This window comes from Theropithecus gelada, chromosome 9 (assembly GCF_003255815.1).
Source record: "Theropithecus gelada isolate Dixy chromosome 9, Tgel_1.0, whole genome shotgun sequence".
NCBI classification, from domain to species: Eukaryota; Metazoa; Chordata; class Mammalia; order Primates; family Cercopithecidae; genus Theropithecus; species Theropithecus gelada.
In genome coordinates this window covers 80,002,368-80,024,852 of record NC_037677.1, presented here as the reverse complement: position 1 = coordinate 80,024,852, position 22,485 = coordinate 80,002,368, and the positions used below count along the sequence as shown (strand labels likewise).

Genomic DNA, 22,485 nt, shown 5'->3' with positions numbered 1-22,485 from the left:
TCTTGTTTCTCTCAGGTTTGTCAAAGATCAGATGGCTGTAGATGTGTGGCATTATTTCTGAGGACTCTGTTCTGTTCCATTGGTCTATATCTCTGTTTTGGTACCAGTACCATGCTGTTTTGGTTACTGTAGCCTTGTAGTATAGTTTGAAGTCAGGTAGCGTGATGCCTCCAGCTTTGTTCTTTTGACTTAGGATTGTCTTGGAGATGCGGGCTCTTTTTTTGGTTCCATATGAACTTTAAAGCAGTTTTTTCCAATTCTGTGAAGAAACTCATTGGTAGCTTGATGGGGATGGCATTGAATCTATAAATTACCTTGGGCAGTATGGCCATTTTCACGATATTGATTCTTCCTATCCATGAGCATGGTATGTTCTTCCATTTGTTTGTGTCCTCTTTTATTTCACTGAGCAGTGGTTTGTAGTTCTCCTTGAAGAGGTCCTTTACATCCCTTGTCAGTTGGATTCCTAGGTATTTTATTCTCTTTGAAGCAATTGTGAATGAAAGTTCATTCATGATTTGGCTCTCTGTTTGTCTGTTACTAGTGTATAAGAATGCTTGTGATTTTTGCACATTAATTTTGTATCCTGAGACTTTGCTGAAGTTGCTTATCAGCTTAAGGAGATTTTGGGCTGAGACAATGGGGTTTTCTAAATATACAATCATGTCATCTGCAAAGAGGGACAATTTGACTTCTTCTTTTCCTAACTGAATACCCTTGATTTCTTTCTCTTGCCTGATTGCCCTAGCCAGAACTTCCAACACAAATGGAGAACAAAAAAAAGCGGGGGTTGCAATCCTAGTCTCTGATAAAACAGACTTTAAACCATCAAAGATCAAAAGAGACAAAGAAGGCCATTACATAATGGTAAAGGGATCAATTCAACAGGAAGAGCTAACTATCCTAAATATATATGCACCCAATACAGGAGCACCCAGATTCATAAAGCAAGTCCTTAGAGACTTACAAAGAGACTTAGACTCCCATACAATAATAATGGGAGACTTCAACACTCCATTGTCAACATTAGACAGATCAACGAGACAGAAAGTTAACAAGGATATCCAGGAATTGAACTCATCTCTGCAGCAAGCAGACCTAATAGACATCTATAGAACTCTCCACCCCAAATCAACAGAATATACATTCTTCTCAGCACCACATCGTACTTATTCCAAAATTGACCACGTAATTGGAAGTAAAGCACTCCTCAGCAAATGTACAAGAACAGAAATTATAACAAACTGTCTCTCAGACCACAGTGCAATCAAACTAGAACTCAGGACTAAGAAACTCAATCAAAACCGCTCAACTACATGGAAACTGAACAACCTGCTCCTGAATGACTACTGGGTACATCACGAAATGAAGGCAGAAATAAAGATGTTCTTTGAAACCAATGAGAACAAAGATACAACATACCAGAATCTCTGGGACACATTTAAAGCAGTGTGTAGAGGGAAATTTATAGCACTAAATGCCCACAAGAGAAAGCAGGAAAGATCTAAAATTGACACTCTAACATCGCAATTAAAAGAACTAGAGAAGCAAGAGCAAACACATTCGAAAGCTAGCAGAAGGCTAGAAATAACTAAGATCAGAGCAGAACTGAAGGAGATAGAGACACAAAAAACCCTCCAAAAAATCAATGAATCCAGGAGTTGGTTTTTTGAAAAGATCAACAAAATTGACAGACCACTAGCAAGATTAATAAAGAAGAAAAGAGAGAAGAATCAAATCGACGCAATTAAAAATGAAAAAGGGGATATCACCACCGACCCCACAGAAATACAAACTACCATCAGAGAATACTATAAACACCTCTACGCAAATAAACTGGAAAATCTAGAAGAAATGGATAATTTCCTGGACACTTACACTCTTCCAAGACTAAACCAGGAAGAAGTTGAATCCCTGAATAGACCAATAGCAGGCTCTGAAATTGAGGCAACAATTAATAGCCTACCAACCAAAAAAAGTCCAGGACCAGATGGATTCACAGCTGAATTCTACCAGAGGTACAAGGAGGAGTTGGTACCATTCCTTCTGAAACTATTCCAATCAATAGAAAAAGAGGGAATCCTCCCTAACTCATTTTATGAGGCCAACATCATCCTGATACCAAAGCCTGGCAGAGATACAACAAAAAAAGAGAATTTTAGACCAATATCCCTGATGAACATCGATGCAAAAATCCTCAATAAAATACTGGCAAACCGGATTCAGCAACACATCAAAAAGCTTATCCACCATGATCAAGTGGGCTTCATCCCTGGGATGCAAGGCTGGTTCAACATTCGCAAATCAATAAACATAATCCAGCATATAAACAGAACCAAAGACAAGAACCACATGATTATTTCAATAGATGCAGAAAAGGCTTTTGACAAAATTCAACAGCCCTTCATGCTAAAAACGCTCAATAAATTCGGTATTGATGGAACGTACCTCAAAATAATAAGAGCTATTTATGACAAACCCACAGCCAATATCATACTGAATGGGCAAAAACTGGAAAAATTCCCTTTGAAAACTGGCACAAGACAGGGATGCCCTCTCTCACCACTCCTATTCAACATAGTGTTGGAAGAGTTTCAGTCTACAAGTTTTTCAGTATGCTCTTTCATTTTTCATTATTACTGTGGAATTAAGAAACTTATGAAGAATGATTACTTGGGAACATATGTGCAGAGTGCTAAGGATGTTTATGTGTGTGGGGATGGCAGAGCGGGGAGACATGGTAAGGGTTCAGAAAGTGGCTTTCCTTTGAACATTTTACAACGTTTGGTCTTGCTGTTCTACTCTTACGATGACCTTTGCCGACAAGAAGGCCTTGGCAAAAAGCAAGGTACTCTGATGAGAATGGATAAATTGCCTTTCTTCTTCCCAAGCAGTTACAGGTCACCTTGTGAGGAAGAAAAAAGGCCAAGTAAAATGTCACCTCTGTGTGTCTTTTGTCAGTTTGTGCATTTCGACAGCCACTATATTCAACTGCTACATTCTATTTCTGTTCTAATGCTCCTGCATGAATAGTGGTATGAGACGAGGACATCATACTTCTTTTCCTTTTATTAGCTTCCATAATTGGCATAATAGTTAATTAATTTAAGTCAGTAATTAGAATTTTTAGAGACCAACCAGTGGAAAATAAAAAGACACAGTGTTCTTTCTGAAGAAACACAAATACTGTTTTTGGTTTTTTTTTTTTTTGTTGTTGTTGTTGTTGTTGTTCCTTTGTTTTGTGTTTTGGTATTATTTATTCTTTCCTAGTCATGGTAGTGTTAATCTTCAGCAATATTTTTGTTTGATTAAACTTAACTCATTAAGACAAAAATTTTAAAAGGTTAAGTTTTTTAGATTGACTTCTTTTTGAGCTTCTACATCCTCTGTGATGTATTTCAGCATGTTATCTGAGTCAAATTATTGCCATTCTCATGATGTGTTATTGGATGTGATATCAGGCACCCTGTGGAGGAAGTCTCTGGTGGGAGGTGGTGTACAACGTCACACTGTAGCAGAAAACCTGAAGGATACTCTTAGCTGCCTTCTCTGGCATTTGATCCCTTAATTCTATCCACATGCATCGCTTCATCCTTAGGCAGTTTAAATTCCATATTCTACCTCTGAGCTCATTTACTTACTCTATTACAGTTAAGGTAAAACAGATATAGTCATTTGTCTTAACCATTCCCGCTTATTTAGTGATATGCTCAAATTTCCTAACATGAAGGATTTTCTTCATCATTAATTAGAAGCATTAGTGATCTTACATAGAGAGCCTCGTGGAACGTAGTTTTCTCCCAAAGTCTTCTTGGCCCTCTAATTTTAACCCAGTTGATAATATCCCCTTTTGTTAGTTGGACACTATGACACATCATGACAAAAATTATGCTTTATGTGGCAATCTGCTAAGTTTAACAAAAAAAGGAGAACACAAAATTAAAAGATAAACACTTATCAGTGTATCAAAGATCAATTGATTTCAGAAACTGTAATGTTTGTTTGGAAATTCATGGAAAGATTGCTATTTCATTACTAAGAACAAGTAATGCCTGAAATTTCTGTGGAATGATTTTCTCTAAAATGTATAAGAGATATTTAATTTACTTTGCCTTACCTTAAGACCTGGCTATTGGGGTAGAAAAGATAAACTTATTATATTATTTAGTAACCTATTGAACTGAGATGTGGTGTGCAATGGACTTAATATTTGTAACTCTCCAAATTCATACATTGAAATCCTAATCCCCAATGTAATGCAATTAGGAGAGGTAATTAGGTCATGAGAATAGAGCTCTCATAAAAGTAATTAGTGTCCTTACAAGAGGTATCCCAGAGAGCTCTCTCACCCTCTCTCCTCCAACTGAAGATACAAACAGAAGTTGGCAATCTGCAACCCAGAAAAGGAACCTAACTAGAACCCGCCATATTGAGCATGGATTGCCAGTCTCCGGAAGAGTGAGAAATATATTTCTATTGTTCATAATCTACCCAGTCTTTTGTACTTTGTTAGAGTGGCCTAAACTGATAGTACGTGTGTGTGTGTGTGTGTGTGTGTGTTTCATTCTTGCCATAAGAATAAGAGTAGGGATATATTGCTAGAATATTTCCAGATATAGAAGATATGCCATTTGCAGCATTTGTCTTCCTTCTTGTAGCTTGGCAATAGCAGCCCTGATGTTTTATCCTCTTGTCTTAACTCTGGGTCACTGATGGCCCCTGTTCAATCTCACCTTATGGGAGTGCCAATCCTTTTCTTCTCTTGCCTCTTCTCTCTCTCTCACTTTTTTTTTTTTTTTTTTTTTGAAAACTAATGATTTACACATTAGAGTAGAAAGAACATAACTTATATTTCACATCTCTATAACAGATTTAATTAATTTTATTAGCTTTTTCATTTTCACAGTAGGTTCCATCCTTTTCATTTTGAGAAGTGATGACTGATGATCTTTGACTTGCTACTCTGCCTGACTTAGACACCTGTGATCTTTCAACTTGACAACGTCTCTGTGGGAAATTCAGGTAGGGGGCAAATTGTAAATTGGCTTGAAGGCAACATGCAGCAGTATGATCTATTTTTTGTTGTTTTAGTGATACTCTGTTGGCAGTGTGAAAAGATGGATAAGATGCACAGAAATGAAGCTATGGTTTTAGAGACTGCTTGTGTAAGATGATGAGCCAAGACAATGTGAACTAAAGAATTGCAGTGGATAAGCAGAGTTGAGATATTCAAGAGAATTTCAAAGGTATCAAGAAGGGATTCTATGAGTGACTGAGTGGGAACATTCGAGAGTAGAGACCTTTGAGGAAGCGGCAGTGTCTAGCTTCGATGGGTGACCAACTGAAATATGATTAACTGAAAAAGAGAATAGAAAATAGAAGGTTTGGAATTTTTAAAGGATATATCTATAGTTTGCTACATTTTTAATTTGTCACAATTAAATAATACTAGGAGTAGTTATCCAACCAATAATTGAAAAGATGTCTGTAGACATCAGAAGTAAAATATGTCTCCTTGGCACCAAGAAAAATGCCAGGCACCTGAGAAGCACTCAACAAGGATTAGACAAATTGAAAAGTAGCAAATGCCATATGCTTTAAAATCATTGAATCAGGGTTTTCTGTTAAATTTCTATGAAGTAAAATACAATTTTTATCATTACTCAAATAGTGACTAAACATTTTCTAGAGTTGTGGCATTAGTGACTCATGTAGGGACAGGAGTTGTAGCAGCTGTCCTCTTAGCCCTCAATCATTTCTCAAATGCTGTTTTCCTGTAACTCTCAAATTACTCAAGGACCACACCTTGCCAGAGCATGAGGCACATCAGCACTAAGAGTCAAGCTCACTAGTTTTTAATTCCCTGACTCATTTTCTACGACAAGTATGTAATTTTTCTTTAGAAGAAACACAACACCTTTTTTTGATGCAGTCATAAATAGCTTTAGTTGTGCCGTAACAAAGGTCTGACCTTTTTTCTAGGGATTGAATTTATATGGAAATCTATTTGCCTCATTTGCATCTTTTTTTTTTCTGGACAGAGATGCAAGATCAAATTTTATCAAATGCATACACATTCAAGTGTATGTATTTATATAGAGTGAAGATGTAGGTACAGATTCAACAGTCTGAAAAGATTTACTGTGTCAGAGAAAATCATTACAACAAATGTTTATTAAGCAGCTTCTATGTGCTGTATATAGGTAGATGTAGGGGCATGGGACACAGTGTAAATAAATGTTTCACAATCTGTCCCCCTGTAAAAGGTGGGAGAAAATAAACAGGTACATTCAATAGAGTAATTGGGGCCACTCTAGGGGCCAACAGGCTGCAAAAAAGCGGCTTCCTAACAGTGGCTATGCCTTTCTAGGGCAAACATCTTCTTAGTTAAAAACTGAAGCATCAGTTTGAATTAGACTGTTGACAAGAAGACGGAGGAATGATTCAGGAAGAGGGACAGTATCTCTAAATGCTTAGATGTCAGAAACAGCATGGTCAGTGGAGGGCACTAGAAGCGCTTTAGTATGTCTGGAACAGAGGGTGTGAAAGGGAAGTAGTGAGATCTCAGGGTTAATGAGCCCATGAGTTGGAAGGAAAATAAGTTAAAAGGTAGCGTGCTAGACAGAATAAGTAGGTCAGTGAGTAACAACATGAAAATCAGAGGAAACATGAAACAATTATGCTTCTATTGTGATCTTTGCTCTTCGTTGTTAATTAAAGGGATTTAGATTAAAACATGCAATTGTTCTTTGAAGAACTGAGAGATAGTAAATTATTCATAATTTATCCATTTAATTGATCTTAATAATTAATGACTAGTAGCTTTGTATTAGATGCCTGAAGTATAAATATATCAACTAATAATACTTTAAAATATTTCACTTATAATACTGAAAGTGATCTTATGGACTTTGTAATAGATGGTCCACACGTGAACTAATTCACTCTTACCAGTGTCTCAAATGTGCTTTCATATTTTTACATCATAGGTGGTTTTTATTTTATGAGTGTAGTGATCAAATAACTTATACAAACTGGGACATTTAAAAGAGCAAGAGAGGTATTATGAATAATTACACAAAGACAACAGACATAAACATGTACTGTCCTGGGTAAACCAAATCTATGATTCTTGTTCACAGTGTATATCACATTTTAAAGTATGCTTAAATGATTACAATTATATAAAATTTAGGATAGTGTTTTGGAATGGAACAAACTTTTTCAGTTGCATGTTTTAATCTTTTCAGATTCTAAAGTTTGTGAACTATTCCACTTTGTCTTCCAAGTTTCACCTTTACATTTTTATTTGTCAGCATGCTGAATAAATCACTGGGAGAAATAGAGGAAAAAATGAACATGATAAATCTCTAATTTGTGGCACTCACCAGCTGTTAAATATACACATAGCTTTTTAAAGCAGAATTCTTCAAAATGTAGGAGACGATACTTCATTTTATTTTTTCTCTGCTTTTGAAACATAAATTGGGATCTAGTCCAACAAAAACTTTTAGGGCCAATGAAAAAATGAAGTATTATTAAAGTAAAGAGAGAGAGAGAGAGAAGAAATGGAAAGATTTACTGTAGAGGAGAACTGCGAGATTGTAGCATTTCAATAGTCCCCTGAACAATACCACAATACTCAGTTATTATTCAAGCAGGTGGTACATTATTATTACAGTTAGATACCTTGGCTTATTATGTCCTTGACTTCACACAAAACATAGTAATTTGAATCTAATAATGTCTGTTAAAACTTCCATTAATAAAAGAAAGTGTTATTAACACAAAAAAATCTGTGACCTGTTGTAATTGCTTTTTTTTTTTTTTTCTGTAATTGATGGACTGAGTTACGCTGTACCCAGGTACACCAGGACAGCTGAATTTGATAATAAAGGAAAATAATTGATTTTTGGTTTCACATGTGGCAGTTTGGAAACAGTGCTTTGTCAAATTTCTTAATTCCCATAGAAAGCAGTACCACAAGACTCCAGGGAGATCCACAATAGAAAATCAGTACACATTGTGGAGTTTTATATACTCCCATAACAATTAACATAGTCAATGTAAGAAAGTGAATCTCATGCATGGCATTTAATACAATCGGTTAAAGTGGTGTTTTTTGTTGAATAAGTCCCAAACCCTTAATAAATGAAATCCCAGGAAACTGCAGTCACCCTTCAGGCTCCTTCCGTGGTCTGGCTCTAGACCTCATTTCCCTGTTAACTGCTTGTAGCCTGTACATTATGTTTCCAAGCTTTCACTTCTGCGCCTCCTTATGTTCAAACATATTTCCCACTTTTATTCATTGGCCATACTCTTTCAATCCAGCAACATTTAGCTTGGGGTGATCTCCAGAAAATTTCCGTGAGTTTCTAGATTAATTTAAATGTCCCTATTCCGTGTGTCATTACCATTCTTTACATGTCTTCCTCTTAGCATTTGATGTATTATATCTGATTTATTTCATTATATGACTGTTTCCCTTTCTAGACTATAAGCTTTTTCAAGGACAAGGATTGCTGAATAAACACAGGTTCTGTGCTAAGGACATATCTATTAATTGTTAACCAGACAACCATTTCTAAGTATCTGCATACTTGTGAAGTGAAAAGAGCATGGCTTTAGTGTATATAAAACTAAATTTGAAACTCAACTCTGCCCCTTATTAGTAATTAACTCTAAGGTAATCACTTACCTGATCTGAACTTTAGTTTCCACATTTCGTGCAAATGAGAGTAATACTAAAGTTGTGGCAACAATTCAATGAAAAATGCACATAAAGCAGCTTGAACATTGTTCATTCTCAGTAAGCTTCCTTACTTTACTTCCTTTTCATTTAATATGTTTACATTTTTCAAAAGGTAAGAAAAATACCATCGGGATGCATTTCTAGAGGGTTTTTTTTCATACTTAAATATGAGAAAGTTGTGTACTATATACAAAACTTATGCTGAATCTTTGCTTTTGCCTTTTGTTGTACCTACAATGCCCAAATTTTCCCAGTCCTCATCTCTGCCTGTCAAATTCCTGTTTTTCCTTCACTGATTAGATTAAATCTCACCGTCTCAATGAAGTCCATCGAAATTAATTAGAAGAATATCTGCATTTTTACAGTATCTATTTAATGATTATATTAAACTACAGACATACTATTAAACCAAAAGTGAAATGCCAAATAGATTAACTTAGCTTCAAAATTATTTCAGGTCGAAGATCATCTTTCAATATAAAGAAAATAATGAGATGTGTATTGAATGTATCTTTGGATAGGCAAGACCTTTTATTTTTATGTTGGAAAAATCAGCATTAAAAACACAAAAACACATTAAAATAAAATTAACTAATAAAAATGAAAACAAAATTAAAATAACATATAAATCAAACACATTTTAGATGTCTTAATTGGTCATGTTTTTGTGGTAAAATGCTAATTCCTTTTAGTAGAAAAAAAATGTGAGAAGACGTAATGAATTGTGTAGAATTGTATACACTTAACCAAGGCATTGATTACATATAAGAATATTTAGTATTTTACCCCATAGTACTATAAAAAGTTATTCTAGAGAAAAGCAATGCCAAATATTAAAACTGGACTTCGCTTTTTTTAAACAAAAAATTGTTTGCTGTCCACATTAATTTTAATTTTATAACAAAAACCTGCCTACAGTAGCCTCTACAGATTTATCTGATTAGCAGTTCATAAACCCAAGGAAATAAGATATTAGCTTAATTTACCTTAATAACCAAATCAAATTTCTGGTGAAAGTCTCTGTTGACTGGCTCCAGGAGACTAAGTTCTGCTGTCCTAGGATGCATATGGAAAAACCGTGGGTAATCCTCAGGAGTCCCTGGAAGACATTGAGATTTCAGTACATAATTGAGAACAATAAGTAATATGTGTATCTGCTTCATCTATTTCCTTTCATTAACTGAGGAACAAAGTTACAATTTCATTACTAAATTAAGTTTCAAAATTATGCAGTCCAGGGAAAGCAGACACAAATGTGGTATATAGTTATTCATAATTAGTGTATCAGTAAGAAAATGGAAAATATTTGTTTGGATGATTTTTGAAAATTTTTTTTCTTAAGAGGGCTCTAATTAATTTGAAACTTCATCACGTGAAAATAGATATTAAGTGGAGGAAGAGTACATTTTTGATTATGAAATTTTATTTTAATGGTGCATACATCTTAATTATAGCTATTTGGTCTTTCAACATATATTGTAATAAACTATTAGTAATTTGTACCAAATAGTGAGATGCTTGGAAATTAATATGAACATATTTTGTTCCATATATTACTTCTTAAGATTAATATCAAGCTAATTATGTTAACCAGAGTAAATTAAATATAGGTTCTGATGATACTCTTAATGTCTAGACAGGATATTTATTTATTTATTTATTTATTTATTTATTTATGAATGAATGAGATGGAGCCTTGCTGTGTCACCCAGGCTGGAGTGCAGTGGCTTGATCTCGGCTCACTGAAACCTCTGCTTCCCTGGTTCAAGTGGTTCCCCTGCCTCAGCCCCCGAATAGCTGGGATTATAGGCGTGCGCCACCATGTCTGGCTAATTTCTGTATTTTTAGTAGAGACAGGGATTTGCCACTTTGGCCAGACTGGTGGCATCCGGTGATACGCCTGCCTCAACTTCCCAAAGTGCTAGAATTACAGGTGTGAGTCACCAAGCCTAGCCAAGATGGTATTTCTTAATGTATTTTAATAATCAAAATACATTTCTTCATGAAGAAATTTCTTCTAATTGTATAATCTTCCTTTGTGTACTGCAACATTCTTTACCCAAAGTGAAGAAGTCAAATCATAAAACTGTATAGTATATACATTTGTAAAATTAATAACCATAAGAGTAAAATAATATAGCTTGCAATTATGGAAACCTACTCTGTGCTAAATGCTTTACATAACTAATCACCAATACCTCTGTAAATCATTTACATTTTACAGATGATGACTTGGGAGACTGGGGAGATTAAATGATGTATTTAATTTAAAGGGACAATCTGAAACAGAGCTTTTATTAAAAATCCAGACTGCCAGATGTTCCAACACATCCAAAAATGGGCTTCTTGTTACTACTTATTTGCCTCAACTCTTAGACAAGAAAGGAAATTCTCCTGGGCAGTAAATGAGGGGAAAATAAAAAGCAGAAACATATTTTACACCATTAAAACCGACTGTAAAATCTACAAATAGTCAAAATTATAGATGAAATGTAACATATGATAAAGGGTTTATATAGGAGTTACATTCTTCATGGAATATACATGAGTAAACCCCAAATGAAGAAGATATTCATAATAAATAATAAAAAAATGAACACTAGTCATAGATGAAAATGTGGATGAATTTTACTCTAATGTAAGAGTGGGCAAACCTTTCCTAACTATGGTCAAAGTCAAGAAGTCATGAAGAAAAAGAGAGATAAGTTTAATGATATTGCAAAATTGTATGGTGAGACACAATAAAAAAGTAAAATCACAAGTGACAAACTGAGAAAATACTTGAAATTTATGTAGAGACAAAATGTTCATACCGTTTTTTTATATATATATATAATATATATATATAAATTAGCTATAAAATTTATATATATAAATTATATAAATTATATATATAAATTATATAAAATTTATATATATATATAAAAATTAGCTAAAAAGAGGGCCAGTGAGGGATTTAAAAAGTGTGGGGCTGGCCGGGCACAGTGGCTCACGTCTGTAATCCTAGCACTTTGGGAGGCTGAGGTGGGCGGATCATCTGAAGTTAGGAGTGTGAGACCAGCCTGGCCAACATGGTGAAAAGCTGTCTCTACTAAAACTACAAAAATTAGCTGGGCGTGATGGTGTGTCTGTAATCCTAGCTACTAAGGAAGCTGAGACAGGAGAAACACTTGAACCCGGGAGAGGCAGAGGTTACGTGAGCTGAGATTGTGCCACTGCACTCCAGCCTGTGTGACAGAGCCAAACTCTGTCACAAAACAAAACAGAACAAAAAAGTTTGGGGCTAAAGATAAAACTGTTCACAGAAAGAGAAAGGCAAATGACTCTTGATCATAAGCAAAGATAAGCAAAGATGCTTATCTGTATACATAAGAAGAAAACTATAAATTAATCCTACATTAAGATTTCATTAGTCACTTAGATTAGCAATTGTTGGCCGGGCGCGGTGGCTCACGCCTGTAATCCCAGCACTTTGGGAGGCCGAGGCGGGCGGATCACAAGGTCAGGAGATAGAGACCACCGTGAAACCCCGTTTCTACTAAAAATACAAAAAATTAGCCGGGCGCGGTGGCCGGCGCCTGTAGTCCCAGCTACTCAGGAGGCTGAGGCAGGAGAATGGTGTGAACCCGGGAGGCGGAGCTTGCAGTGAGCTGAGATCGCACCACTGCACTCCAGCCTGGGCGACAGAGCGAGACTCTGTCTCAAAAAAAAAAAAAAAAAAAAGATGGCCGGGCGCGGTGGCTCAAGCCTGTAATCCCAGCACTTTGGGAGGCCGAGAAGGGCGGATCACGAGGTCAGGAGATCGAGACCATCCTGGCTAACAGGGTGAAACCCCGTCTCTATTAAGAAATACAAAAAACTAGCCGGGCGAGGTGGCGGGCGCCTGTAGTCCCAGCTACTCGGGAGGCTGAGGCCGGAGAATGGCGTGAACCCGGGAGGCAGAGCTTGCAGTGAGCTGAGATCCGGCCACTGCACTCCAGCCTGGGCGACAGAGCGAGACTCCGTCTCAAAAAAAAAAAAAGATTAGCAATTGTCCCAGTTGGACACTGTACTCTGTTGGTGAGCCTGCAGGAAAACAGATACTTTGGGCATGGGTGGTGTTAATATGAGTGTTATAAAATTTATGAAGGAGAGTATGGCAAAGCTATCAAAATGATATTAATGTTTACTTTTTGACCCATAAATCCCACATCTGGACATTTTCCCATTTATAATAATGGAAGATAAATGACCACCTAAATATATATCAATAGTGGTCTGGGTAAATAAGTGGTGATACATCCTAAAGCAGATGATAATTCAAATGTAATGATAAGTGATATATATCTTTACCTATTACTATGGAATTATTTTCAGCTATATTAAGCAAAAAAAGCAATTTGGAAATAAGGGCCGATAATATACTAACTTTTAAGAAGAATACATATGCATATTTACAAAGGAATATATACACACATTAAAAAATCAAAGATAGACTGTAACATAAAAAATTGTTACTTATGAGAAAGAGAGGGAATATGTGGAGAGGATAGAGGTTGAAACTAAATTTCATTAACTATATCACGTTTTTAAAATTTTAGAGCTACATATATTATATATTATTTTAAAACTAATTAAATTCAATGACTTCTCTAAAAATAAAAATAATTCAATTTAAATGTATATTCAGTTGTTGGCATAAGCACAAACAAAAAGAACTATCCCAGGTGAATTTTAAAAGTAGTATTGACATCACACCCATTGTGTAATATAGCTGAAGTACCAAGGAAATTATAAAACACAAAAAGTTAAACAGTAACCATATTGGTGGTATGTTGTGATTCTAAGATAGTTATAGGAGTATTTTATAATAAATTAAATAAGTACATTATTATGTGGCATTAGTCTAATTCTATTCTTTTCAGTATTGAAAGCTGGATTCTTGGCAGGGATGATAAAGAGATAGAAATTAAAAATTAAAGAGGTAAAATAGAAAACCTACGGTTTTGATTTTGAATTGGCAGTGGAAGTTTAAACTCAGGTTGTAGTTTATCTTAAGAAACATAATGCATACAACATAGCTCTGAATGCTGAAACACAGAACTAAATATATTGGCCATTAAAGAAGCAATGAATATTTCTAATGATCAGACTATGGTTTTGAAATACTATTTACCAATAAAAGCAGTTAAGATTTCTGAGAGAGAACTGATTTCAGGTCTACGGCAGAAAAATCAACAAATGGCTATGAAACACCTGCTCACACCAAGTAGCAAGAAAGAATTCCAAGACTACTAAACTGATGTGAAAAGTTTTCAAGAGCCAAAAGGTGTTTTTTAGCTAAAGATAAGGCAATCTGAGCATCAATAAGGATAATATCAGTAATGATTTGGAACAGATCAGATATGTTTAAATTCATAAGTTTATGGCAGTGTTGCAAAATAACATACTGATCACTTTTGGAGCATGCTAGAGAAATATTTTGAAAATTAGTAAATAAGAAAACATAGCATGCTTTTTCCATATGACATTATCATGGGGTAAACAAACAATTGATTAAAAAGTGTCTCACTAAGAAATAATTTCAGCTAATAATTTAAGAAGAGTAATAATATCAGAGTGCCATCATTTTACAACCCCTCATAAATGAATGGATCATGGCATTGAGCACCAAATGCTGCTAATATCACAAAAAAGACATAAAGCCACATATATACCTCTCAGTAGAATAATTAATTCAACATCATCTGCTATGGCCTGAGTTGTCCCCCTCACCAGTAACAATTTTATGTTGAAGCCCTTACTCCCAGTGTGACTATTATAGAGAGATAGAGCCTTTTAAGAAGGTAACCAGACTAAATGAGTTTATATGGGTGGGCTCTTAAATCTGATGGGACTGGTGTTCTCTTTTCTCTCTTTCTCTCTTCCCTCTCTCTCTGTCCAAGGGTACACAGAAGAAAGGCTATGTGAAGACACAAGAAAGCAGCCAGAGAAGCTTCAACAAAAACTAACTACAAAAGTATCTTGATCTCAGGCCTCCAGCCTCCAGAACTGTGAGAAAACACCTTACTATCGCTTAAGCTACTAAGTCTAGGGTGTTTTTTAATGGCAGCCCAAGCAGACTATTATACCATCTATGAAACAGTTTTGAGAAAACCCAACAAAGAAACAAACAAAAAATGTTATTTGATTAAATGTCAAAATTTATAGGAAACATTGGGACAGAGTAGCATGCAAAGTTAAACCAAAGAAAGTACAATCAAGATGATGAGAAACTCCATACTATAAACAACTTGACTTCTCAATAAATGAATCACAAGAAAACAATTTAAAAATACATGGAAAGAGAACCACTGTAGATTAAAAGAGACTTAGGGCTGGGCACATTAGCTCACGCCTGTAAACTCAGCACTTTGGGAGGCCGAGGCAGGTGGATCACCAGGTCAGGAGATCAAGACCATCCTGGCCAACACGGTGAAACCCCGTCTCTACTAAAAACACACAAAAAATTAGCCGGGCATGGTGGCAGGCACCTGTAGTCCCAGCTACTTGGGAGGCTGAGGCAGGAGAATGGTGTGAACCCAGAGGCGGAGCTTGCAATGAGCCAAGATCCCACCACTTCTCTCCAGCCTGGGCAACAGAACAAGACTCTTGACTCAAGAAAAATAAAAGAGAGACTTAGGAGAAATATCAATCCCAACATGTGAATTTACATGAATTCAGGTTTTCTGTAGGATAAAGAAGAAAATGCTACATGATTATCTTCATATATTTAAAATGTAGAATTTTTAACACATGTGTTATCAAGATAGTATCACCATGATTAAGACACTAAGCCTATCCATAATGGCCAGAAATTTCCTTATGACAACGTTTCCTTTCCCCATTCATATCTCTCACTCTGTGCAAACACTGATCACTTTCTGTTAGCAAAATAGGAATGGAATCATTTATACAGTATGTATTCTTCTTCTTTTTTTTTTTTTTTTGAAGCGGAGTTTTGCTCTTTCTCCTAGTCTGGAGTGCAATGGTGCTGTCTTGGCTCACTGCAACTTCTGCCTCCTGAGTTCAAACGATTCTCCTGCCTCAACCTCCTGAGTAGCTGAGATTTCAGGTGCCTGCCACCACGCCCAGCTAATTTTTGTATTTTTAGTGGAGATGGGGTTTCACCATGTTGGCCAGGCTGGTCTCAAACTCCTGCCCTCAGGTGATCCACTGGCCTCAGCCTCCCAACAGGGTGGGATTACAGGCATGAACCACCCTGCCCGTCCTTACAGTAATATATTATTTTCTTAGGTGTGTCTGGCTTCTTTCGATTAGCATAATGATTGTGAAGTCCATGTTGTTTCGTTTATCAATAGTTTATTTATTTCTATTGCCTAGGTGTTATTCTATTGTATGGATATACTACAATTCATTTATCTATTCACATGTTGATGAACACTTGAGTTGCCTCCAGTCACAAATAAAGCTGCTATGAACTTTCTTGTATACATCTCTGAATGAATCTCTGCTTTCATTTATCTTGAGTAAATATCTAGGAGTGTAATGGCTAGGCTATGTGATATGTGTATGTCTAAATGTTGTATTAAGAATTTTTGGGCCAGGTGCAGTGGCTCACACCTGTAATCCCAGCACTTTAGGAGGCCAAGGTGGGCAGATCACGAGGTCAAGAGATTGAAGCTGTGCTGGCCAAAATGGTGGAAACTCGTTTCTACTAAAAATAAAAAAATTAGTTGGGCGTGGTGGTGCGTGCCTGTAGTCCCAGCTCCTTGGGAGGCTGAGGCAGGACAATCACTTGAACCCACGAGGCGCAGGTTGCAGTGAGCCGGGATTATGCCATTGCACAGAGCCAGACTCTGTCTCAAAAGAAAAAAAGAAAAAAAAAAAAAAAGAATTTGTGGGCAGGTAGCAAGTCTATTAATTTTCAGTTATGTATATGTTTGTGTAGTCAATACCACAATCAGGATATAGAATGGTTTTATGATGAAATAACTACTTTGTGTATTCCAACCCCAAAGTTTAATCCTTCGCAACCACTAATTTGTTCACCACCACCATACTTTCATTTTTATGAGAATGACATTTAGATGGAATTGTATAGTATAAAGATTTGGAGATTGGCTACTTTCAACTCAGTATAAAGCATTAGAGATTCATCCAAGTTGCTATGTATCAATAATATCATATTTTCATTGTTCAGTAATGTTTAACTTGTGAAGAAATTGCCAAACTATTTTTCCAATGTGTGTATAGCATTTTACATTCTTACCAGCCACATATGGGCATTTCAGATCCCCCATATTTTCACCAACACTTGATATTGTCAGTCTTTTTAAAATTTTGGCCATTCTGGTATGTATATAGTGATATTCATTGAGGTATTAGTTTGCATTTCCCAATTAGCTAATGATATTGAGCAACTTTTCACATTCTTATTTTTTTTGTAAATCTGTAATAATTTGTTAAACCTTTTTGCCATTTTATAATTGTCTCATTTTTATTAAATTGTGTTTTCATATATTCCCCAAACAAGTCACTTGTTGGATACATTTTGCAAATATATTCTCCTTTTCTGTCAGTTGCTTTTTCAGTCTATTATCAGTGTCTTTTGAAGAGCAAATGCATTTTTACTTTGATGAAGTCAAATTTTAAATTTTTTCTTTTATAGATTTGCATCTGTTATATTTAATAAATTGTTGCCAGCCAGGTGCAGTGACTCACGCCTGTAATCCCAACACTTTGGGAGGCCAAGGTCGGGGGATCACCTGAGGTCAGGAGTTCGAAACCAGCCTGATCAACATGGAGAAACCCCGTGTCTACTAAAAATACAGAATTAGCCAGGCGTGGTGGCACATGCCTGTAATCATAGGTACTCAGGAGGCTGAGGCAGGAAAATTGCTTGAACCTGGGAGGTAGAGGTTGTGGTGAGCCGAGATTGCACCATTGCACTCCAGTCTGGGCAACAAGAGCAAAACTCCATCTCCAAACAACAACAAAAAAGAAATTGTTGCCAACCCTAAGTTCATAAAAAATTTTACCAATATTATCTTTTAGATGTTTTATAGTTTTAGCTCTTACATTATGTATAGAAAGTCTTTCAAGTTGGTTTTTGTACATAGTGTAAGGTATGGATTGCAGTTTATTTGTTTACATATGGCTGTCCAATTGTTCTGCAATGTTGATTGTAAAGATTAACTTTTCCTTCTTTTAATTGCCTTTTGCTTCATATTATTTTTAAAGTGTTTATACCTTCACAGTTTTTTCTCATAGCTGTATTTGCCCATCATTTATTAGCATAGAACTTCTGATTCCATACATATAGTAAGTGGAAGGAAGTGTGGATGCCTGACCTAAACTATATAATTATCACTTCATCTTTCAACAATTTTTATTTAGAGCAAAGAATCAGAAGATGGATGTACAATCTGTACCACAAAAATAATGGGCGTCTAGAGGAAAGGCCCTCTCCTCTAATCCCTCATCTTGAAATTCCTGTTTCTGCTTCTTAAAATGTTATAGTTTTTGACAGTTCCTTGAATTCTGGAAGAAATCAAAGTCCTTTCAATGAATTTCCTTTACCGCCAAGATGAACTTAAGTTCACCTCTGTAATTTTTACCCAAAGAGTCCCATTCAGGAAAGCATTTGTTTTAAATACTTGATATATTTGAAAATGTACATCTAATATACTTCAAAGGAGCACTACCTAAAAAAATACAGTATCAAAGTTTTCCCTTCCACACCAAAAATATATATCTTTACATATAAAATTAGCAACCTGATTAACACAAAAGTAAAAGAGAACACTGTCTTCTGGGTGCCATGAAGATTTGTGATAATTCCTCAAATTTTCACATTATAGATATATAGAAATTATGGTCAGTTTCAATAAAATACTGCTTATGAAAACACCCACAATTTCCTTTGGTAGAACAAAAACAATTATAACATGTAACTTTTTTCCAGGTAATTTTTTGGGGAAAACCTTTTAATGACCCATGAATGCTGAATACCCTGCAGAAGCCAAGGTATTGAAATGTAAAAACATTGTACAAGAATAGAAATACCTGTCTAAGTTCAAAGACCCTACAGAATCCCTTATTTATCCCACTTAGAAAATGTAATATAAACTCTATTTAGCAAAACTTAATTCATCTAAAAATATAGCTGCTTCTGAACCATCTCCAAAGCTCTGCGTTTTATTTTTTTAGTCATTCCTTTATTTGATCTTGGGACTAATTATATTAATATTCCATTCCTTTGACATTAAATTCATCTGCTACCCCTTTTACGTAACTAGAATTTCGTTGATAATTTTAACCATTATTTTCATCTATGCCCTAATAACACATTTGTTTTTGTATCAAGTTATCCCTAGTTTCAAATGTATATTAGAAATATTACCTCTAATTTTCATTATTTTCTTCCATTAATTTTAACTTCAGCACTTTTTCTTTTCAGCTACTACATTTTCTTAGTGCATTCTTTGATAATTATAAATGCAAAAAGTAAACTACCTTTGTCCTGCTTTTACATCTTCCAAAAATCTTCAGTTCTAAATCTCCTTTGCAAAACGTATTTTTCAGCTGTTTGTTATAAATAACAAACTTCATTTTCTTATCCAAAGTGTTTTTAATAACTGTATAATAGCCACCAAACTAATTCAAATAAAATTTTACATATTAATAAGGAGAACTAAAATTCTTATATTAGTAGCCAATATCTCAACTTCAAAAAATTTTACCAAAGATTTTATTGGGTTGCTTTTCCTATGCATATTTATGACAATGCTTCTGAGAGTATAGTTCAGGCATACCCACACTAGAAAGACCAAGATCTTGTCCCAGATCTTCTGAATCAGAAGCTCTGAAAAGGGAGGTCAAGAGAATGCACTTTGAATAATCTCACTGAATTCTTGTAGCCTTTAAAGTTTCAAAGTCACCTCTTCATGGTACATGATATGTTCATATCTATTTTTTAAACATATCAATAATTACAAAATTCAGTAACTATGTTATTGCTAATAGTACCACCACTTTTTATGACTATGTGGCTTCAAATCCCCGTTACTTTTACTAGCCAATTCTCTATTCATTCTCCAAGTGATTCTTTCTTACCTTAGAAAGTCTCTCTCATGTGTTTCTTTGTCATAGTCCTAATCTCTTACCTTACTCAGAACGTTGTTATTTCATACTTGTACCACAGTGATAGCCTACTAATATCTTCTGGCATTCAATTCCCTTATAATCACTGAAGGAAACTTTCTAAAATGCTATTTTTATTGTCCAATTATCTAGACAAAATTTTTCCTATTGTGTACTGTGGTAACCCCTAAAATCAAATTGAGAAAAAAAAGTATAAATGTATTTTTCTTTATTGATTGATTCAATTTACATATAGTGAAATGCACAGATCTTAAGCTTTAATGTTTTAGGGGCATAGACCCATGTTATTACCACTCCTATTCAGACGTTAATTTTATATTTATCTTTAAATAAAATAATACAAAAGTAAACTTAGCTAATGCTTTATATACTGACAGTGTGTCTCTGTATATTTTAGAGACAAGCAAGGAATCTTGAGGGAGATGTGGCGAGTACACAATGTGAAGGGATAAGCAGCAGTGTATTATTCAGATTTCTTTAGGGAAACAAAACAAATAGGCTATAAGGACATATTAGTACTGACAGTGAGAAAGAGAGACAGAGAGAGAGAGAGAGAGAGAGAGATTCTCTCAATCAATTGGCTGATTGGTTATGGGAATTTGTTGTATTAGTCCATTTTCACACGGCTGAAAAGACATACCCAAGACTGTGCAATTTACAAAAGAAAAAGATTTAATTGGAACTTACAGTTCCACGTGGCTGGGGAAGCCTCACAATCATGGTGGGAGACAAGGAGAAGCAAGTCACTTCTTACATGGATGGCAGCAGGCAAAGAGAGACAGAGAGAGCTTCTGCAGGGGAACTCCTCTTTTTAAAACCATCAGATCTTGTGAGACTATTCACTATCCTGAGAACAGCAGGGGAAAGACTTGCCCCCATTATTCAATTATCTCCCATATCGTCCCTCCCACAACACATGGGAATTCAAGATGAGATCTACGGCTAGGCACAGTGGCTCATGCCTATAATCCCAGCACTTGGGAGGCTGAGATGGGCGGATCACCTGTGTCAGGAGTTTGAGACCAGCCTGCATAGCATAGTGAGATCTCATCTCTAGGTGAGATTTGGCTGGGACACAGCCAAAGCATATCATTCTGCACCTGGCCTCTCTCAAATTTCATGTCCCCACACTTCAAAATAAATCATGCCTTTTCAATAGTCCTCCAAAGTGTTAACTCATTTCAGTATTAACTCAAAAGTCCACAGTCTAAAGTCTCACTGGAGACAAGGCAAGTTCCTTCTATCTATGCATCTGTAAAATCAAAAGCAGGTTAGTAACTTTCTAGATACAGTGGGGATACAGGCATCAGGTAAATACAGCCATTCCAAATGGGAGAAATTGGCCAAAACAAAGGGACTACAGCCCCCAAGTCCAAAACCCAACAGATAAGTCAAATCTTCAAGCTCTGAAATGATCTCCTTTGACTCCATTTCTCACATCCAGGTGACACTGATGTAAGTGGTGTGCTTCCACAGCCTTGGACAACTCCACCCCTGTTGTTTTACAGAGTGTAGCCCCTTCCTGGCTGCTTTCATGGGCTGGTGTTGGGTGTCTGTGGTTTTTCCAGACGTACTGTTCAAGCTGTTGGTGGATCTACCATTCTGGGTTCTGTAGGATGGTGGCCATCTTCTCACAGCTCCTCTAGGTGATGCCCCAGTAGGGACTGTGTGTGGAGGCTCTGACCCCAAGTTTCCCTCCTGCACTGCACTAGCACAGGTTCTTCATGAGAGCCCTGCCACTGAAGCATACTTCTGCCTTGACATACAAGGCATTTCCACACATCTTCTGAAATCTAGGTTGAGCTTCCCAAACCTCAATTCTTGACTTCTCTGCATTCACAGGCTCAATACTATGTGGAAGCTGCTGAAGCTTGTGGCTTGCACCTTCTGAAGGCAGGGCCCCAGCTCTATGTTGGTCCCTTTCAGCCATAGCTGGAGCAGTTGGGACATAAGAAAACAAGTTCCAAGGCTGCACACAGCACAGGGATCCTGGGCGCAGCCCACAAAACCATCTTTTCTCCCCCAGGCCTCCAGGCTGGTGGTGGGAGGGGCTGTCATGAAGACCTCTGACATACCCTGGAGACATTTGTCCCATTATCTTCAGGATTAACATACAGCTCCTCGTTACTTATGCAAATTTCTGCAGCCAGCTTGAATTTATCCTCAGAAAATGGGATTTTCTTTTCTATCAAATTATCAAGCTGTAAATTTTTTGAACTTTTATGCCATTTCCCTAATAAAACTGAATGCCTTTAACAGCACCCAAGTCACCTCTTGAATGCTTTGCTACTTAGAAATTTCTTCCACCAGATACCCTCAATCATCTCTCTCAAGTTCAAAGTTCCATAATTCTGTAGGGCAGGGGCAAAATGCTGCCAGTCTCTTTGCTAAATCACAGCAAGAGTCACCTTTGCTCCACTTACCAACAAGTTCCTCATCTTCATCTGAGACCACCTCAGGCTGGATTTCATTGTTAATATCATTATCAGCATTTTGGTCAAAGCCATTCAGTAAGTCTCTAGAGAGCTCCAAACTTTCCCACATCTTCCTGTCTTCTACTGAGCCCTGCAAACTGTTCCAATCTCTGC

General features: G+C 36.2%; 1 protein-coding gene across 16 annotated transcripts in view; it reads right to left on the bottom strand.

Moving 5' to 3' along the window:
• PCDH15 (protocadherin related 15) overlaps positions 1–22,485 on the bottom strand; it is a 1,828,063-nt gene that overhangs the window by 392,646 nt on the left and 1,412,932 nt on the right. For all 16 annotated transcript variants that reach the window (XM_025396095.1, XM_025396103.1, XM_025396104.1 and 13 more), the window contains one exon: positions 9,739–9,851. In XM_025396095.1, coding sequence (XP_025251880.1) covers positions 9,739–9,851 — 113 coding nt within the window. The remainder of the gene's footprint in view (positions 1–9,738; positions 9,852–22,485) is intronic.